General features: G+C 37.3%; 2 protein-coding genes across 2 annotated transcripts in view; one reads left to right on the top strand and one right to left on the bottom strand.

Moving 5' to 3' along the window:
• Positions 1–5,738: 5,738 nt before the first annotated feature.
• Positions 5,739–7,712, top strand: LOC110099865 (epoxide hydrolase A). The gene is made up of 4 exons (XM_020827164.2): positions 5,739–6,105; positions 6,205–6,387; positions 7,110–7,351; positions 7,440–7,712. Exons 1-4 carry the CDS (start codon positions 5,818–5,820, stop codon positions 7,684–7,686), a joined length of 960 nt encoding a protein of 319 aa, XP_020682823.1. The 5' UTR covers positions 5,739–5,817; the 3' UTR covers positions 7,687–7,712.
• A 3,298-nt stretch (positions 7,713–11,010) lies between these two features.
• The window catches only part of LOC110099870 (epoxide hydrolase A), a 24,955-nt gene continuing 16,049 nt past the window's right edge, over positions 11,011–19,916 (bottom strand). The window contains exons 3-4 of the mRNA XM_020827172.2: positions 13,227–13,465; positions 11,011–11,473 (exon numbers count right to left, since the gene is read on the bottom strand). Coding sequence (XP_020682831.2) covers positions 11,227–11,473; positions 13,227–13,465 — 486 coding nt within the window. The 3' untranslated portion in view covers positions 11,011–11,226. The remainder of the gene's footprint in view (positions 11,474–13,226; positions 13,466–19,916) is intronic.

Here is a 19,916-nt window from a genome sequence, read left to right as displayed (position 1 = left end):
GGGAAAATGAAATGACGGAGCGCAGCGGCTCGTATTAGGGTTTTTACGCGCGTTTCCGGCGTTTAGACCGCCGGTAAAAAATCACTTATCACCGTCATTAAAACCGCCGGAAAACGACGTTCACGTCTATATCCGGCGGTTTACCCGGCGGTTTAGACACCGTCGATACGACGGTGTATCTAGCTTAAGCCGTCGATTTAAGCCGTCGTTATCGTTCCGACGCGTAACCGCCGGCGTAGCGTCGTAATACCGACGGCCTCTAAACCCGGTTCAAACCGCCCGTTTTTACTGTTTTTCCCTGAGTGCTAGGAACCCAAACACCCAAACAAAAACAGTTGCAAAAAAATAAACCAAATAAAACATTAAACCCTCCAATCTCCCCCCCTTAAACAAGCCCAAATCCATATAAATACCCCCTGAAACAGCCCAATCCATAATACACCAGAAACGCAAACTGGTTCTTGAAACCAGTCCAAGATGCTTTAAACCTCCTTGCCCAACGGCTCCCTCAGCTCAAGATCCTAGATCCGGATCCCACCCAGTTCAAAGAAGCATCAAAACAGCATGAATGGCGGCAGGCCATGGCCAGAGGAGGAGTTCATAGCCCTTCAAAAACAGGGCCGTGGTGCCTGCTACACCTCCTCCCAATGCCCAATTCTAGGCTGTAAAGGAACCTTCCGAAAGAAAATTCAACTCGGATGGCTCAGTGCCCGATTCAAGCCGCTTAGTTGGCTCAGGCGAAACCAGCAGGGAATACGGTAGTCGACTACGGCGAGACGTTTAGTCCCCGGTGGCTAAACTCCCCACCATCAGATTCTTATTTACCATCGCCATCTCAAGTTGGTCGGTTGCACAGTTGGACGTTCCAACGTGTTTCTCCGCGGCCAACTCACTGAACCACTGTCTACATGCGCTCAGCCGCGCGCGATTGTGACACCAATCATCCCGATCACGTCGCTGGCTACGCAAATCCATATACCGCCTAGTGCCTACGCTAGCACCGCCATTAATTGTATTACTACATCACGAATTATCTTCATCCAGCTCGGTTCCGAATACAGTTAAAGCGGATCCATCTCTGCTCACTCTTCGTCAAGATCAGACCCCACATTTTCCTCTTGGTCTACGTCGACGACATTCTCTTAACTGGAAACCAAAAAAAAATGCGGAAGCCATCTCAAATGTTCTGTCAAAACTGCATTCACCTCAACATGAAAGAACCTGGCCATACATTGCTCATGCTGTCAATGTGTTACCCAACATCTGCACGATCCCTCTCTACAGCATATTTACCTGCTCAAGAGATTGCTGAGGTACATCAAAGGGACTCTGGATTTCCGGTCTACCCATTCCTCCAAGGCTCGCCTCACTCTATCTACCACCTGACGTCGATTGGGCCGCGACCCACCGACGAGGAAAGTCCACCACCGGACACTGCAACTTCTTAGGCAACACGCTCATCTTGTGGCAGTCAAAAAGCAGGACTAAGTGGCCCGTTCATCCACAAATCAAGAACCGGGCGCCGCGACAGCCATCGCCGAACCATCTGGCCTCAAATGTTGCTCAATGATTTCTTCATTCAACACAGCCCACCACGATCTCTTTTCCGACAACATGGTCGCCATTGCCCTCGCGCATGACCCGGTGTTCCACGCACGCACAAAGCATATAGAAATCGATCACCGGTTTTGTTCGGCGACCAAATCTAAAATCAGAGTGATCCGCTTCTTCCGATCGCGACCACCTACCCCAAATGCATATATTTCACTAAGCCCTCCCACTTCAAGATCAAAGAATTAAATCCCAAACTGACTATTCATGCAGCATCATCAGCTTCTGACGGGGCTACACTCAGACTATGCAACTTAAGTGTATAGATTATAACGGATTTTTTCTTTACCCAATTCAGCTTGTTTAGAAGGTACTGTATCTCGTACCTTCTATCTTCACCTATTATATACTAGACACTGTACCTAGCCAAAGGTGATAATCAATATATTGCTTCTGTGTTATTTTTCCCTCTTCTTCCATCTCCTGGCGGTCAATTCTGACCGAGGCTCTGCCTTTAACGGTTTCTACACTTAAGTGGTATTACAACATAACTAATGTCCAGTTCCCTTACTGACTTAGTTTAGTGGTTTCAAATCAAATCACTTCAAATACAACCCCTTGCCATCGTGGGACCAGAAACCCTACAGACCTACGCCACACAATGACACTGCGAACAGCAATTTCTTTAACCCAATGGCCAGACTTCTGCACAACCGAAGTACCTTTGTTAAACGTTACAAGGAAGAATTTTGCCTCGTTGTACCCTATTTTGAACTATACGAAGGACAAAGTTCAAGTTTCAAATGACGATAGGATTTCTATTGTTATGGACTCATCGAGCAGAGTTGTGTTCTATGGCTAGTTGGAGAGATGGTGTTACATTTCCTTTCTGATTTATCGAATTTTCGCCATGCGTACCTTCATTATGATGTTGGTTTCTGTAAGGTTAGACAAATAGATTCATATCTTAATTTCATTTCTTAGGAAATCTAATTCTTAAGTCTTAGCTGCATAGACAAAATTTCCGATAATTTTGTCAAAATTATGTCATGATTACTTTAAGAAGATGCTTTGATTGAAATATGAGAAATGATTATGCTCTTTATGAACTCCCATTTTTAAAAAGGAAATAATTTTATTTGTAGTAAATAGGATATAAGCTAGCATTGGGGTAATTGGTATATATTTCATACATCTTCTCAAAGTTTTTTTTTTTCTCTCATGCACAAGTTATATAGTTTTTTTTTTAAATAAAGAAATGCGGTGTTTGATTTGAGGATACTGATGGGTTGGTATGAGAAAATCCAAGGAAAAAAATCCATCATAGTCCACTCAGACCAGTCGCAAAGATTTTATTATTTTTATAGAAAGTTGTATATTAAGGCTTCATTGTTTGGAGAACGGCTTTTATTGTACTGGCTTGTCTAAAACCTGGAGTTTTTAAGTACAATAATTTTTTTTATTTTTTGTATAAAACCCCGTTTTAGAATAATCAATAAAAAAGCCGTCCCAAACGAAGCCTAAGAGTGCCAGTAACGAAGCCTGTTTCCAATATGTGTTCTCAGTATTGAACAGTTTGAATCTCTATAGAATGTGTGGCTAATGATTGGCTTAATTAGCAGATGTCAAAAGATCTTACTAGGTTTGAAAATCTCCAACAGTTAGAAATGAAGAATCATCACAAAGCATTCACCTTAAATATTGTCCATCCTGATTTTTGGCACACCAATGAACATTTTTTTATGGTAAGAATTGTAGTAAATAACTTTGATAAATTTTTTTTCCTCTCTCTAATGTTTAAAAAGAGCCAAAATAGTAATTATTTAAATTAAGAAATAGTTAAGGACACCACACAATCAAAATCATTGCAATACACTTTTGCTCATTATCATATGACTTGTATTTTAGCATATTCTAATAATTTTAATTGTATATATCACGTTAGTATATTTGTTTTCTTTATCTAATATGATCCGAATTCATATTAATAAATAATATATATACATGAACAATATTAAAGATGCGATGTCATTAAAAATTGATTTTATTTTATATATTAAAAATCCAAATATATTATGATTACTCTCTCGTAATAATTACTTCTTCCATATATAGAAAAATGATATATTTTGTTGCAAATGGTGGGAGAGAAAATTGATCTTATGAGTCTACATTTTTTTATTATTAAATATTATATAAACACACTATCAGTTTGATTATTGTATTTTTATAGCACAATTAAAATTTTTATAATATATACCATAGTTATAATTCTATAATTACTCATAATATTGATAACTTTATATATAATATTTAACATTATTTGTAAAAAATAAAATAATTCCTAAATAAATTTAAAAATCCTTTTGTAATGTTCCTCGCCTTTTATATAAAATTCAGTCCAACTAAATTTAGTCCTAAGTTTTTGGTCATATTATATACAAAGGTCAAATTTTTGTTTTTGGTTCTATAGTGTCAAGTACGCACTGTGTTAGAGGATTCAGCAATCTAAGTGTCCATTAGCCCCATTGTCTATTTGATTAGCTCTATTTATTTTTCTATGTTAGTTCTGGACAAATTATATATATATATATATATATATAATACTATATAGTACTATAATATATTACTCATATATATTATATATATAGTTATATATATATATATTTGAGATTTTTTAATTAAAATCAATTATATTATAGGAATAATTTTAAATCATAAAAATACTAAATTATAAGATTTTTAGGCCTTTGTTTGTAGCAACTTTGAATTGTTTTGTGATAAAAATTATATAAAAAATAATGTTGTTTTGGAAGACATTGTTTTAGTTTTTGCATTTAAAAATAATATTTTGGAATATATTTTTACTATCTCTCATTTTTTTTTCTTTTATGAATTTTTACGGGTGAAAGACTTTTAATAAATATGTAAGGCATCTCCCAACGAACCGCCAAACGAGCGTTTGCGTCATTCCTTTCGCTCCAGCCGAACGCCAAAAATCCTCCATTTGCTTGCGGAGTAACAGTGCAACGCCAATATTTGGCGTTGCACTGTCACCCACGGCCATTTTTCTCTGTCAACCGGAAAAATGCGGGAAAGGAGAAGGGTCGTTACCTTGGCGCAGAAGCAAAAAAATGGCGTTGGATTGGAGCAGCACCACGCCATTTTTGCTTTTTGCAGTATTTTGGCGTGAAAAATAGAGTTCTCGGTTGGAGATGACCTAAGAAAGCTATCTTCATTTGGGATGGCTTTTTATACTTTGTAAAATAACTTTTTAGTAAAAAAAATTTATAAAAGCATAAAAAAATAGTTTAAAGCTGCCCCAAACAAAGCCTAATTTGGTTGAGAAAAGAGTTTTAAAAAGTAAACACAGTTAACCTGCCCTAAAACAAAATCTTATAAGATAAATCAAAATAAATATAACTAATTATTCTTAATAAAATAAAAATATCTCAAAAATTACAGTAATCTTTTTAGGGGCAATAAATATATTATAAAATAATTCGAAAAAAGGACAAGTTATCATAAATTCATAATCATGTATTATTTTTTAAGTTTATGTTTTTATTTTGAAATATTAAAATTAGTAGAGTAAATTAATCTTAAATAGGATTAATCTTAAAACAAATCCAATAATTAAAAATTATGGTAATCAAATTTAAATAAAGATATTCTTTATTTGTGAATTATAAATGGTAGATTATAGTATATGTAGCTCAAAATCATCCTCAAATCCATCAGTCATAAAATCCTTTCGATATTATCATTTCGTGATCCCATTTTTTTGGGAGAGATATTTTCAATGAGATTTTTCATGATTTCACATACCTCTCAAATTTATAAGCGAAGATTGGGCGGCTTTTTTAATGCTTCTTAAAATAATTTTTTAGTACAGCAGTAATGAAGTCGTCTTAAACAAAGTCTAAGATTTCATTTGTATTGTTTTTTAAAGTAATTTTTTAGTTCAATTTTTTTTTAAAAAAAATTATAAATTTATGTACTAAAAACCTTTGTAAAAAGTAGTAAAGGATACCTAAAAATCTGTTTGTATAAATTCACTTAATAAATCTTCCTAAATTCACTAAATAAATGGGAAGAAGCAATCATGCGAATGCAGGCATTATTGTGTTTTATGGCTGAGTATATTTGAGCGTGTAGCTGTTAACAACTGTGGTAGAGAAGAGTTATCAAACCAGAGGGAAAGCTCCTCTGGTAATTGTATAAAGGCACCCAAAAACACCCCAAGCGATCGATAGAGAGAGAGAGATGGAGGGAGAAGGAATAGAACACAGGATGGTGGAGGTGAACGGAATAAAGATGCACGTGGCGGAGAAGGGAGAAGGGCCGGTGGTGCTCTTCCTCCACGGATTCCCAGAGCTTTGGTATTCATGGCGCCACCAGATACTCTCCCTCGCCGCCCGCGGTTACCGCGCCGTCGCCCCCGACCTCCGCGGCTACGGCGACACCGAAGCGCCGGCCGACGTTTCCGCCTACTCAATCTTCCACCTCGTCGGCGACCTCGTCGCCCTCATCGACTCTCTCGGCCAAGAGCAGGTATGATCAGATTCGATCTCTCCTGTGTTCCTCACCGTCAAAATTCAATTTTTTGTTTGGAGGGAGGATTAAGAATGAGAAAAGATGTTTAATTTGCAGGTATTCGTGGTTGGCCACGATTGGGGTGCAATTGTGGCGTGGAATCTCTGCGCTTTTAGGCCGGACAAGGTCAAGGCGCTCGTAAATCTCAGCGTAGCTTTTTTTCCAAGAAAACAGGCTCTGTGGCGGATCGACACCTTGAGGAGGATGTACGGCGACGATTTCTACGTTTGTAGATTTCAGGTCTGCCACTTTACTCTCTGATCAAATTTTAAATAAAAGATTTTTTGAATATAAATTTTTAAATAAAAAATTTTTATAACATTTTATTTTAATTATTTTAGCTATGTGTAGATGCACTTATACACATACTTATCAAAACATATAGAACACTGTCACTAGATTGAAATATTAATGACATTAATAATTAGAAGAAATTTCACCAATATCTCTTCTTATATTTATTAAAAAAAAATCAATTTATAATTAAGTTATATGGATAATTAGTATTTTAAAATTAAAATCATATTTCTAATCATTTGGTCAAAATTAAACATCGAGCTCAACGGTCGATTCATCGATTTTAACCATTGGTTCCAACTAATTTTGATCAGTTCTAAGCGAAAATGATTTTGAAACTAGACCAAAATAATCAGAGGACTAGTTCACATTTGAATCGATCCAATAAGTTGGACATATATGAATTTTATAGAAAAATATTGAATTTTAAATAAGAAGAGGTAAAACAAAACAGTTTTACTTACCAATTCAAATTATAAAATACTATTTCAATATCGGCATCAATTCATGCATTAATTTCAATATATAAACACTTTTTTAAATATATAAAAGTTGGAATTATCTTACCATGCCATCGAAATTATCAATTAATTTTCTTAAAAAATATACAATCTTTCAGGAAAATTTGAAAGCAAATGATTTGTATTAATCATGATCTGATTCAGGAACCTGGAGAAGTGGAAGCTCAATTTGCTCAAGTTGATACAGCTCTGCTCATGAAGAGTTTCTTAACGTCTCGAAATCCAGGGCCCTTTATGATACCAAAGCACGGCGGATTCACAGGAAGACTTGGTAAAGAAATTATCTTACCCAGTTGGCTTTCTGAAGATGATGCACAGTACTATGCAAGCAAGTTTACAAAGACAGGATTTACCGGTGCAATCAACTACTACCGTAACATAGACAAGTACGTACGTTAAGTAATCGATAAAGCTTTCATAATTAATGGAGATTATGAAGTTGTGAAGAAAATTAAGAAAATGTTAATGATGCAGGAACTGGGAGCTCAGTGCTCCATGGGAAGAGGTTCAGATAAAAGTTCCTACGAAGTTCATCGTAGGAGATGTTGATCTTGCTTACCGTTGTGGAGGAATGGAGGATTACATTCACAAGGGTGGGTTCAGGAGAGATGTTCCATTGCTTGAGGAGGTGGTGGTGATGGAAGGAGTTGGCCACTTTATCAATCAGGAAAGGGCTGAAGAAATCTCAAACTATATATATGAATTCATCCAGAAATTTTAATTTACTGATCATCCTTCGAACGATCAAGCTCAGTTTTTTATTTTATTTTGTTGTTGAAGTCTAAATAAAGTATCTTGAATAAAATTTTCAGAAGGTTTGATTTGATCTAGAGGCGAAAGATAAAGGTTCGTTTGGGATTGCTTCTTAAAATAATTTTTTAATATAAAAATTAAAAATTTTGTATTAAAAGTTATTTTAAGAAGCAACAAGCTAGAAAGTCGCTCCAAAGGAAGCCAAAGACTTGTAACTTCTTCGTAAATGTTCTAAATGAATATTGCTTTTATGTTTGTTGATTCACTCTTAAGTTCAAGTATGTATAAGATCAGATTCTTTGTATCAGCTATTGGTTCAGGTCTCAATTAATAACTCTTACTTTATTTTTGAGTAGGGTTGAACCGATCGACAATACCCTTACAAAAAGAACGATCATGTCAATGAAAGCAATCCGATCATTAAAAGTAGATATTTGTTGATACGTTCTCAAAAAATTATGTTGATCGGGCACTAATCTCGAGGAAAATCAAGTTGGAAACTTTCAAAATTAAAATTGTGACCATCCGAACTCCGATTTCAGCAAACTTACAATCGACTTGAACGTCTCGGAAATACGAACTCAACGACACCAATTTCAACTCAATCCAAGCCCAAATGGGTCCAAATCAAGGGTCTAAAGCATTGTTTGAAGGTTCTAACCACAACTTGGATTACCAAACGGTTTTCAAACATGACATGCTTATAATCGAATCGAGCGGCTTGACGAAACAAATCCAACGAGCCCAAGATCACATAATTCCAACATCATTAAGACCTTCAAATGTCTAGCGAATGGTTTACGATCAAGGGATTTAATATCGGTCATCTATCCAAACCCCTCCCCATTTGCCCTTGATCCTCCTCCTATTTACGGGCCATGCCACTAGTAAATTTATAAATAGACCCCTCCTCCCTCTTGAAAGGGGGGCTCCAAGCAAGAGAGCAAGAGAGAGATTGGAGATCGCTCTTGCCTTCTCGCTCCTCTTCGACCCCCGTCTAGAGTTTCACCGGACCAACACCTAGAGTTCCGCCAAACCACCACTTGAAGCCCTGAGTTTCGCCGAACCACCACCTGATGCCCGGAGTTCTGCCGGACCACCACCTGAGGCCCGGACTTTGGTTGGACCACTACGTGAGGCCCTGAGTTCCGCTTCTTCACAAATTTCTTCAGTTCGTCCAGTACTAAATCCAGTTCGTACAGACGAACTGCACTAAAAAAAATCAGCTTTTTGAAGGGTTTTACACTGAGCTCCACCGGACCACCACTTGAGACCCTGAGTTCCGCCGGACCACAACCTGATGCCTGGAGTTCTGTCAGACCACCACCTAAGGCCCGAACTTCTGCCGGACCACCACTTGAGGCCCTGAGTTCCACTGAACCACCACTTGAGGCCCAGAGCTCCACCAGACCACCACTTGAGGCCCTGAGTTCCACAGGACCACCACCTGACGCTCAGAGTTCTACCGAACCACCACCTGAGGCTCGGACTTCTACTAGACCACCACTTAAGGCACGGACTTCTGCCGTGCCAACACTTGACGCCGAGAGTTCTACAGGAGTACCGTCCTACTGCTACTGTCCTTCCAATCTCTATAGCCTACTACGGTCCTTCCGACCTCCATCGCTAGACAACGACCTTTCTGACCCATGTCTCCTGCTGACTATGGTCTTTTCGATCTCCATCGCATACTACGAACCTTCTGACCTCCATTGCCAGATAATGGTCTTTCTGACCCCTATCTCCTGCCGACTATATATAATCCTTTCGATCTCCATCACCTACTACTGTCCTTCCGACCTCAATTGTCAGACAACAGCCTTTCTGACCCCGGTCTTCTACCGACTACGATCCTTATGACCTCTCTCGCTAGATAACAGTCTTTCTGACCCCTATCTCATGCCGACTACGATCCTTCCGACCTTCGTCGCCTACTATGATCTTTTCGACATCTATCCTATCGATTATGGTCTTTTTGACCAAACAAATATGTCTATGTTGATTATTGTAACTCCAACCATGTAATGCGCTCTATATGACGTACATTTGTGACATCAAGCCAATGCCTTCTCCCAAGGAAGGGCCACATTTGTAATCGATTGCAAATACTAGTGTATTCATTCAAACTGGGTTAGGCCCTGTGGTTTTTCCGCATTTTCAGGGGCTTCCATGAAAAAACTCTAGCCTCTTATGAACGATACACTATCTCTTTCATTTTCTTGTGTGCTAGATCTTTTTACAATGCTAAGACATTAAACAATATATTTCTCTATCGCCGCAAATATTCCAGGACGCAACATTTCTTATTTTAATAGCCGCATTTCTGGCTTTCTAAGATTGATCAGTTTTGTTTATGTCACAATCTATCTAATTTTTAGTAGTAAATCTGGCTGTTGGAGAAGTTTTAGAGGAGTTCGATGTGCAATATGTTGTGGCAACACAATTGATGCTAGTTTTGCAAATGAGTCAAGCCGACTCACGAGCCTGTATTAGCTCGACTCGATAAAAAGCTCAAGAGCCGAGCTTATCGAGTTTCGAGCTCGAGCAGATTTACGAGCTCGTTGGATAATTGAAGTCGAGTTCGATTGAGTCATTGCTCGATTAGTTGACACATTGAACGGCTCGAATGCGGAAAGTGGAACCCAGAATGAAAGTCAGAAGCGAACATCTGCCCATTCTTCTTACGCCTAGCGAGTTGGCTTGTGAGCCTGCATCAATTGCCATGAGTCAAGTCGAGCATGTTATTTGAGCTTGAGTCAAAGCTCGAGTTAAGCTCGCATGACTCAAGCTTGAGTTTACACCCCTAGTCGGTGCACATGATTGATCTTTGAAATCCGCTTGTATAAATGATAGCGGTGCTACCATTGCACAAGATTTATCAAACAAATTTTTGGTTGGATGGAGGGTCTTCACATGTAGAGCCACAAATGAATATAACACATGAAATATGTATTTATATTTTTAATGATTAAAATTGTTGTATTTTTAATAACTGTTTAAAAATGTAATATTCTTTTTATAATTCATGTATACAATTATCATAGACTATAATTAATGAATTTATATTATTATTAATTACTATGTATACTCTTTCATTGATTAAGGATTTGTTTAGAACGACTATATTTTTTTATGAAGGAATTTATAAAACTATTGTAAAAAAAACAACCTTTTTAAAACTTCTATAAAAATAACTTCCTAATACAAAAAAATCATTTGGTCCACAAATTTTATATGAAAGATTTTATCGCCAAGCCGATTTATCCACATATCATGGTATTTTCTTATACCATTTGGTCCACAAATGTTTCATCACATGACATTTTAAGGCAAAACAGATCAAATTTTGATCTGAGCTTGTCCATACAGAGAAGTTAATCATGCTGATCATTTATTACAACAATTAAGAGCTCTAAATCGATCACAAAGGTTTGATCAGATGGCCATCAGTGAGCTTATTAAGCTTTAAAAATAGCACAAGTTTACCAACAATCATTGATCAGAATGATCAGAATTTCTTGATGAATTCATAAATGTAGTGAGATATTTCTTCAGGCTTTTCCTGGTTTATGAAGTGCCCAACACCTTTCATTAAAACAGAATCTTCAAGCAATGGAACATCTCTCTTTAAGCCACCTGTCTCTATGTAGTCCTTTAAGCCCATGAAATGGTAGGTTACATCTTGATCCCCTAAAATGAACTTTGTGGGTACTTTTATTTGAATCCCAGTCCACGGTGCAGTGAGTTCCCAGTTCCTGCAGTTTAGCTGGTTCAAGCATAAGCAGACTTCACCAATGGGTACAAGAGATGGAATTTATTTGTGAGGGATGTATTTTCCAAAACAAAAATTTATGCACTGAAGAATGCCATCACAGAAGAATTTAACGCCAAGAGTTCAAAAGGAAAGTTGTCATAAATACTGAAAAATGAAAACCATGCAAGTTTTTCAACTCATGGCTTCAACAAGTAAGATTACTCTTAGGGGGATCCAAATGTGAAACCCTTTGAGAAAATAAAATTAAAATTTTAAGTATCGATGTGCCTTTTGATGTAACGTTTGGAATTTCATTAGAAATTATTAAATTAAACATGCTAATATAGCAGCGCTCCTAGGATGATAAGTTACACCAAGTAGACAAAATCATAAAGCTAATAGGTCAAAGCAGATAACATCTCGATAGTTACGAGTTTGAGTTATTATAATTGGTATTAGAGCAATACAGTAATACACTACGCAAAAGATAGGAACTCTATCTTTTTAGAATTCTATCTAGCCGATGGATAATTGTGGGCTAAGGAAACCAAAGAAGATGTTAGTTAGTTAATTGGGAGAGATTATGAAACTCCTTAAGAAAATAAAGTTAAACTTTTAAATGTAAACATGCCCATATAATTAATGATGTAATGGTCAGAATTTCATCAGAAACTCCAAACTTATACATGCTCATACATAAGCGCTCCTAGGATGGGTGATGCACCAAGCACTAAGGATATGAAACAATATCTATTTACTCGAAAGACTATCAAGATTCTACGATGAACATCATGATTTGACATGGGGGCCTTGAGGACTAAATACAACTGGGAGATGATCTTATGCATAAACGGTTATGCATATTTGATTAGAAGGCGTACTTTGTGAAGTAGGGATTGAGATGAAGAAGATGAAGGCAAAGAGTACAAAACAAGGAGGACACAAATAGTGACGCTTAACATGAAACTGTGTTTTTCTTTAATTTCAATTAGCTAATGAGTCACACTTGGAGCTTTTAATTCTGGCCACATTATCTCATACATTTACTTTTCAGCTGGGGCAAAAAGTCCTTAGTCTAGTATAAAAGGTATTTATAAGGATGCATAGAGTTAAACGGCATGAGAAGGTGGTACATTTATGATGATCCTGGATATTTCTTCACATAATCATTTTAGTTGCTCCATTTTCACCCATTTATTGGATTGGCAAAAGATATATATGTGACTGTATAATGGTAGTTGCAGATTGATTGATAGCACGAAGTAGGCGTCAATTGAACATTGTTTCGGTGAGAAGTGGTCATCATGTTTTGTTTCTGTGGTGTTATAGGGAGAGGAAGCTATTTATCAACTACTCAGAGGGAGTTTAGTATTCCCCATGATGAGATTCATAGGAACTATCCCAAAAAATGCCCTAAAATTCTCTGTTGTGCTTCAAGTGCTTGATCTAAGGTCATTTGAGCACACACACGACCAGCTCACTTAAAATAGGTAATTGAAAAAAAAAGTTCATTTGGACAAATTCATTGGATATTAGACTTAAGCTTCGTTTGGGGTGACTTTCTTACGAGTTCTTAAAGCAACTTTTTGATAAAAAAAATAATTTTTTTACTAGAAAATGGCTTTAAAAAGCAGTAAGAAAGCCGTCCCAAATGAAGCCTTAATCTCCCTGACTTGTATAAATCACAACTTGATATAAACATGGACTCACATATACAGCATCTTGATATCAATTAATGGAACATAATATCACACCTGTTCATGTTGCGGTAATAGTTGATTCCACCTGAAAAACCTGTCTTACTGAATTTGCTTGCAAAGTAGTTGATATCATTTTCAGAAAGCCAATAAGGCAAGGTAAGTTCTTCACTAAGTCCTCCAGGAAACCCTTTCTCTGGTATAAACAAAGCCTGCGGGCTGAACGATGTTAACAAAATCTTCATGAGGACTGTGGTATCAACTTGGGCAAATTGAGCTTCAACTTCTCCAGGCTCCTGATCGAGTTACAATTATGTGGTTAGTATTACAAAAGTTTTGAAAGCCTATGCTTCGTTACAAAGAATTGGATAGTTCAAGGATGTGAAAATTCATACAATATTTGAATTAAAAGTGTCTACCAAATCTTACTTGTAGCTAAACATCCCCAGTTATGATAATTTCGAATCTTTAAACAATTATCATTTATCAGTATAAATATAGTGTAGAAACAGAGAAACTAGAGAGAAGAAATGTAAAGAAGAGAATAGTATATTATCTTATTCCATTGTGTATTATTACATCCTATATATAGATTCTGTCATACAGCATAAGCAATATAAACGGTACAATGATGTGGTACTAAGTGTTCTGTAGTTTGTCTTCTAATATTCCCCCGCAAACTGAGGGATCTGGAACGATCGTCAGTTTGAGTCGAAGAGCTTGAAATCGTGGTGTTGATAAATTCTTAGTGAATATATCGGCAACTTGATCTATTGTGCTGATTGGAAGTAGCCGGATGTTGTGGTGTTGAATTTGATCACGAATAAAGCGTTGATCTATTTCAATGTGCTTTGTCCTGGCGTGAAAGACAGGATTGTTTGCTATTGCGATGGCGGAGGTATTATCGCAAAATAGCTCAGCTGGGCTGTCTTGGGAGATGTTGAAGTCGGTTAGCAGTCGTCTAATCCATATAAGATCCGCTGTTGCGGCTGCAAGTGCTCTATATTCCGATTCGGTGGATGATCTAGCTACCACCGTTTGTTTCTTGGCAGCCCATGAAACGAGTGTTGTGCCGAGAAAAGTGCAATGGCCGGTTGTAGATTTCCTGGTTGATGGGTCACCGGCCCAATCAGCGTCAGAGAACGATCGCAGCTGGAGGTCCGACTTGTTGATTGGAAGACCAAAGTCCAGAGTCCCGCGTATGTACCTGAGAAGACGTTTTAAGAGATATCAGTGATTAGGAAGCGGATGATGCATATGTTGAGATATAACATTGACTGCAAATGCAATGTCGGGGCGTGTCAAGGTTAAATATTGTAATGATCCTGTAATGCGTCTGAATGTTATAGGATCAGAGAGCAGTTCGTCCGCTTGAAATTCAGACGGTGTTTTTGTACAGGTCGGATTGGCCAGAGCCTTGCAATTAGTCATTCCGGCTTGCTGAAGAATGGAAGCTGCGTAGGTTTTCTGTGAAAGAAAGTAAGAATGATTAGTTTTAGTTATAGAAATGCCCAGAAATTGATTTGCATAACCAAGTTTTTTTAGATTAAAACGAGCTGCGATTTTATTTGTTAACGCGGAGATAGCATGATTGTTGTTTCCGGTAATCAGTATGTCGTCAACGTAGATCAACAGGTACATTTGCGTATTGTCTTTGTTGTATGTTAGAAGTGACGGATCTGCTCGACTATGGTTGAAGCCGAGGGATAGAACGTGTTCTGTGAACGTGTTATACCACTGTCTTGGGGCCTGTTTAAGGCCATAGATTGCCTTTTTTAGACAACAAACGTAGTTTGGGTTTATGGAATCTTCAAAGCCCTTCGGTTGCCTCATATAAACTGTTTCTAACAGCATCCCATGGAGAAAAGCATTCTCCACATCGAATTGCTGAATATCCCAGTTGTGGAAGAGTGCAACTGTTATGAGTATACGAATCGTAGGTAGTTTTGCTACGGGGCTGAAAGTCTCGAGATAATCGATGCCGTGTTCTTGATGATTGCCCTGAGCCACTAGTCTGGCTTTGAATCGAGCTACCGAGCCATCGGCGTGTCGTTTTGTACGAAATGTCCATCGACATCCCAATACTTGAGCAGATGGAGGAGGAGGGACAAGGTTCCATGTTCCTTGTTTTTGTAAAGCGAGAAACTCAGATGCCATGGCTTGGCGCCATGCGGGAAATTTGAATGCTTCTTGGTAATTTGTTGGATCACTTGGACTGTTGTCCGATTGATGATGTATGAGATTAAGTCGAGTGCGCGGTTTGAGAGAACCCGTTCTGAAACGAGTAACCATTGGATGTTGAGTAGCGGTAATCTTGGCAGGTATGTTGCAGTTGCTGAGCGATTTGCTTGGTTCCTATGATGGTTCATGTATAGGGAAGTGAAGAGGTGATTCCGAATGTATCTGGCTTAATTGTGGAGCCGTCTGAAGGTTTTGAACTTCTGGATGTTGGCTGGACGACAGAGGTTGAACCACCGAGTGAGGCAAGAGGAAAGCAGGAACTGTGTTTTGAGCATTAGATGGCTCGATCACTTGATGAATTTGAAACGGGAACGAGTCCTCAATAAATGTGACGTGCCGAGAGATCGATACAGAATTCGTGGAACTATTGTAGCACTTGTATCCTTTGTATTGATCTAAATAGCCAAGAAACACACATGAGATAGATTTTTGTTGCAATTTATTTCGTAGAGGATGAGGTGTAAGCGGAAAACATTCACACCCAAATGTTTTAAGGTGTGAGTATGACGGAGGTTCTTTATATAAAAGCTGAAAAGGTGATACCGACGTCGTGTTAGTAGAAGGTAGACGGTTGATTAAATAGACGGCTGTGAGAACTGCATCTGTCCAAAACTTGGCCGGAAGTGAGGCTTGATGTAACAGAGTTCGCGCTGTTTCGATAATATGACGGTACTTGCACTCTGCTACTCCGTTTTGTTCCGGAGTGTAAGGACAAGATCGTTGATGCTCAATTCCATTGGTTTCCAGAAACTTTCGAAACGTATTGTTGATATATTCCGCGCCACCATCGGTTCGGAGAATTTTTATTTTAGAGTTGAATTGATTTTCAATAAGGAGTTTTAATTTCACAAAAGTTTCAAAAACTTCGGACTTGTTTTTGAGCGGAAAAATCCAAGTAAATCGAGAATAATCGTCAACGAAAGAAACATAATATCGAAATTCTTGATTGGATGCAATCGGGGATGGACCCCAAACATCCGAATGCAACAGTTCTAAAGGATTAAATTTTCTATTGCTCGATCTTGCAAATGGCAATTTATGGCCTTTACAAGATTTGCAAGAGATACAATCTAAGTCTTTGACAGAAATATGTAAATGAGGTTGCAAAGAAGCAAGAAGACGTAAAGTTTGGTTGTTCGGATGACCGAGCCTCTTGTGCCATGTAGCTGACGGAGCCTTATTTGCCGAGAGAGCAGAAATGATCGGTTGAGCCGAAGCTACAGGGTATAGACCTTCTTTACAAGGTCCATGAAGAAGAGTGGTGTCCGTCATCAGGTCCTTCATAACAAAGCCGTTAGGAGTGAAAGTAATCGAAATATTGTTGTCTCTTACAAGAGTAGAGATAGACAAAAGATTATAAGAAATATTTGGAATGTGAAGAAGATTAGGCAGAATTAACTTACGATTTGGTGTTTATGGAAATCAAAATATTCATAGTTTGGCGATGATGGTCAAATGATTATAGTCTTGTGAGGGCTTCTCGAAGCTTTAAATCCTTATGTGTTCCTCCTCTATTCCGTCCGGAGCCAAGGCATAACAACGGAGCTTAGTGCAAGTGAAGTTTACATAAACCTTAAGAATATCATAAGAAAATAACATTTACACGATACCTAATCTCCACACTAGCTCTACAAGTCTCTACACCCAGCCAAGCCGCATACCTTAAATTCTTAAATCTTAAGATAACAATCATTACTAATACCGATTGTGCTAAGATCAACAAACAGCCGCAAGCAACATAATCTAAATCTTAGTGACTTAATCAATGCCTCTCAAAATGTCTCTATATTAAGCCACAAAAGAGTCTCAATTGATCTCAACATTATTTTGGCTGTTACATCGACAGTTTAGAGTAATCCAATTTTCAAACAAAATTTTAAAATTTTATATTTTTAAAACCATCACTTTTTTTTCTTCTTTCGGTTCTGCCCATCATATCGCACTCGCTCAAATTTCTCTAAAACCTTCTCCTTTAAGTAAATCTCCCCATCCTCCTAACATAATTTAATTTCTCTCAGTATGCAATACATACCTAATAATAAAAATGCAACATGTCCTCCTCAACCACCAAATTACTATACAAAAAGCCATATGAAATACCAATCCCTCTACAAAATTATATTTCATTTTAAGATAGACAAAAGTCACTAAGAGAACAGTAAACTACAAAAACAAGAGAAGAAATCACAAGTATACGTTACAATCATCAACTATTCAGTTGTCTTTAATTTTACTATACTAAGACAGAAGAATAATTATAAATAGTCAAAAATGCTTAATTCATTTATCTTGAGAGTTAATCCATCATTATATTATCAATTAATTATAACCTATAGTATTAATTTACCTACAATTTGACATTTACATATTATTATACCTTAAGTATAAACATAATCAATGTCTATTTTAACCCTAATTATGCCCGTGCAAAATGATGGATCTTGACAGAGAAAAATGCATCAAGTCACATGAACCAAGTAAAACTCTTGGAGTGATTATGATAGCGATACAATAGTAATTAAGGAATTCAAAATAGCAACTAAATAATGATAAACAAATCCATACAAATTATTGAGATATGAGAATCAATGTTGTTGTGAATTTTAATATGATCTCTAAAAATTAATCTTGTAGAAATCAAATACTCCTTACTATATACCCTAAATGAAAGTCATCGAATGACCCTTCTAATCAAATCCCACCGAAAATACCGACCGCTACTTTTTCATGCGACCCGAGACCACAAATCGCACTAACTCTTTCAATATCCAGACACCCTTAATTATACACATTTATATCAACACTCTCCGTCCCCTTGCAAAGAATAGATTCAGTCAAGAATTCGGCTCAACTCCACCTAAAGACAAGTACCGTCATAACATACACTAAGATATGATGAATCCATGAAAGTTTAAGGGCGGCAAATAAGTACTACACAGAGAACTCATGCATACTATATTGCGTTATGAAGACTCTTGAACTCTTAGTTTTCTGCTTGAGTCTCTTCACAAAGTCACTATCTTGACTAATCTAGATTCTAGAGAACAGTGCTGACCCAAGAAAACATATAGACACAGAATAACACCATAATGTAAAGTGTGCCATAAATTAACTCGTTATTAAGTAATTATTAACAATATACATCAACAGACCCACGTAAATCCTGCATCAATGAAAAACGATATAATCTAATTATAGCTAAACAAGATCGATTATTAATAGAATAATGAGTAAGACCAAAACTATAAAGCGTTTTAAATTAATAATCGTCTTATCAAGAAGTCGATATAATATTAGAAGATAGAAGATTTCTGAGGAGAGACCGATGTGTATGCAACTTGTATTCAGTGAAATAATAAATGACCCTAAATTGATATATCTGGACGCGTTCAACATTACACTACTATTGCAAAGCTCAGTACAATTCTTCGTTAAGACAACTGGATCAGACGAGGGAATTGTCCGGGTTTAACCATCTCCGTATCTTTGTGCACGTCGATTACTATTGAGATGCATTGCATGGGTGAGATCCCGCGTACATTAAGATAACTCTTGATATAATGTCTATCACACATATTATCTACCGATGACATAAACAATTTATGTCATGAAGTCAAAATGTTGTAAATTCACTTTATATAATGTCCCTTACGAGTAAAATCGATGTACCCTCTCTAAGATTGAATTAAGATGTATCATTCGCTCATGATTTCTGAGCCCAGCAAGTTGTACGAGAATCAACTACACTGTCTTACTCAATATAAACTTCGGAAATCATGGCAGAAAACCGTATTTCCTTTGGTAAATAGAAGAATATACAATCAATATCGTATATAAGTAAGTAAGAAAATTTTTTTGTAACTATATTTTGCATAGATTAATTATGAATAAGATTTAATACTCGCGAGATGACGCATGAGTGAAACCCTAGCGTACAAGCAGAAAGGACCTGATCGTGAATCTGTACCAACTTGACGGCGGCACTGACATTTAGCCCGTAGATGGCTTTATTTAAACGACACACCATGAAAATCCCAAGAGTTTTGAGCATCTTCAAAGCCCTCTTGGTTTGTCTTCATATAGATGGTTTCAGTTAATGCCATGTAAAATGCATTGCCACGTCCAGTTGCTGTACAGCTCAATGTTGTATAGCGCAAAGTGCCAACAAATTATTCTTTATGGTGGCAATTTTGAGCAACCGACTAAAGTTTCAGTATAGTCGAGTCCATACTCTTGATGTTCCTTGGCGGACCAAACCTGGCTTTTTGTATTTCCGATTGATCCATCCGTGAGATATTTTGGTTCTAAAGTCCATTTACTACCGATATATAGCATTTGTCGGTGTTCGGACTAGAGACCACGTTCCTTGTTTGTTTGTAAAGCTAGAACTTCAGCCTTGGCCATTCCTTTACGCCAATGCAGAGACTTCGAAGCCTCCGTAAATGTCGTTCCCGATTATTTATCAGCTATGTAACACCGTCACATTTGACTATGAATCAAGTTCAA

Source organism: Dendrobium catenatum, unplaced genomic scaffold (genome assembly GCF_001605985.2).
Source record: "Dendrobium catenatum unplaced genomic scaffold, ASM160598v2 fragScaff_scaffold_437, whole genome shotgun sequence".
Classification (NCBI taxonomy): Eukaryota; Viridiplantae; Streptophyta; class Magnoliopsida; order Asparagales; family Orchidaceae; genus Dendrobium; species Dendrobium catenatum.
Note: the sequence above shows the minus strand (reverse complement) of the source record. Positions and strands in the feature narration are given on the sequence as shown.

What these genes read in the sequence shown, in the direction of transcription:
- LOC110099865 (XM_020827164.2), top strand. Translation starts at nt 5,818, where the DNA reads ATGGAGGGAGAAGGAATAGAACACAGGATGGTGGAGGTGAACGGAATA. An exon ending in ACTCTCTCGGCCAAGAGCAG is followed by an intron (nt 6,106 to 6,204) that starts GTATGATCAGAT and finishes TTTAATTTGCAG; the next exon opens with GTATTCGTGGTTGGCCACGA. An exon ending in TCTACGTTTGTAGATTTCAG is followed by an intron (nt 6,388 to 7,109) that starts GTCTGCCACTTT and finishes GATCTGATTCAG; the next exon opens with GAACCTGGAGAAGTGGAAGC.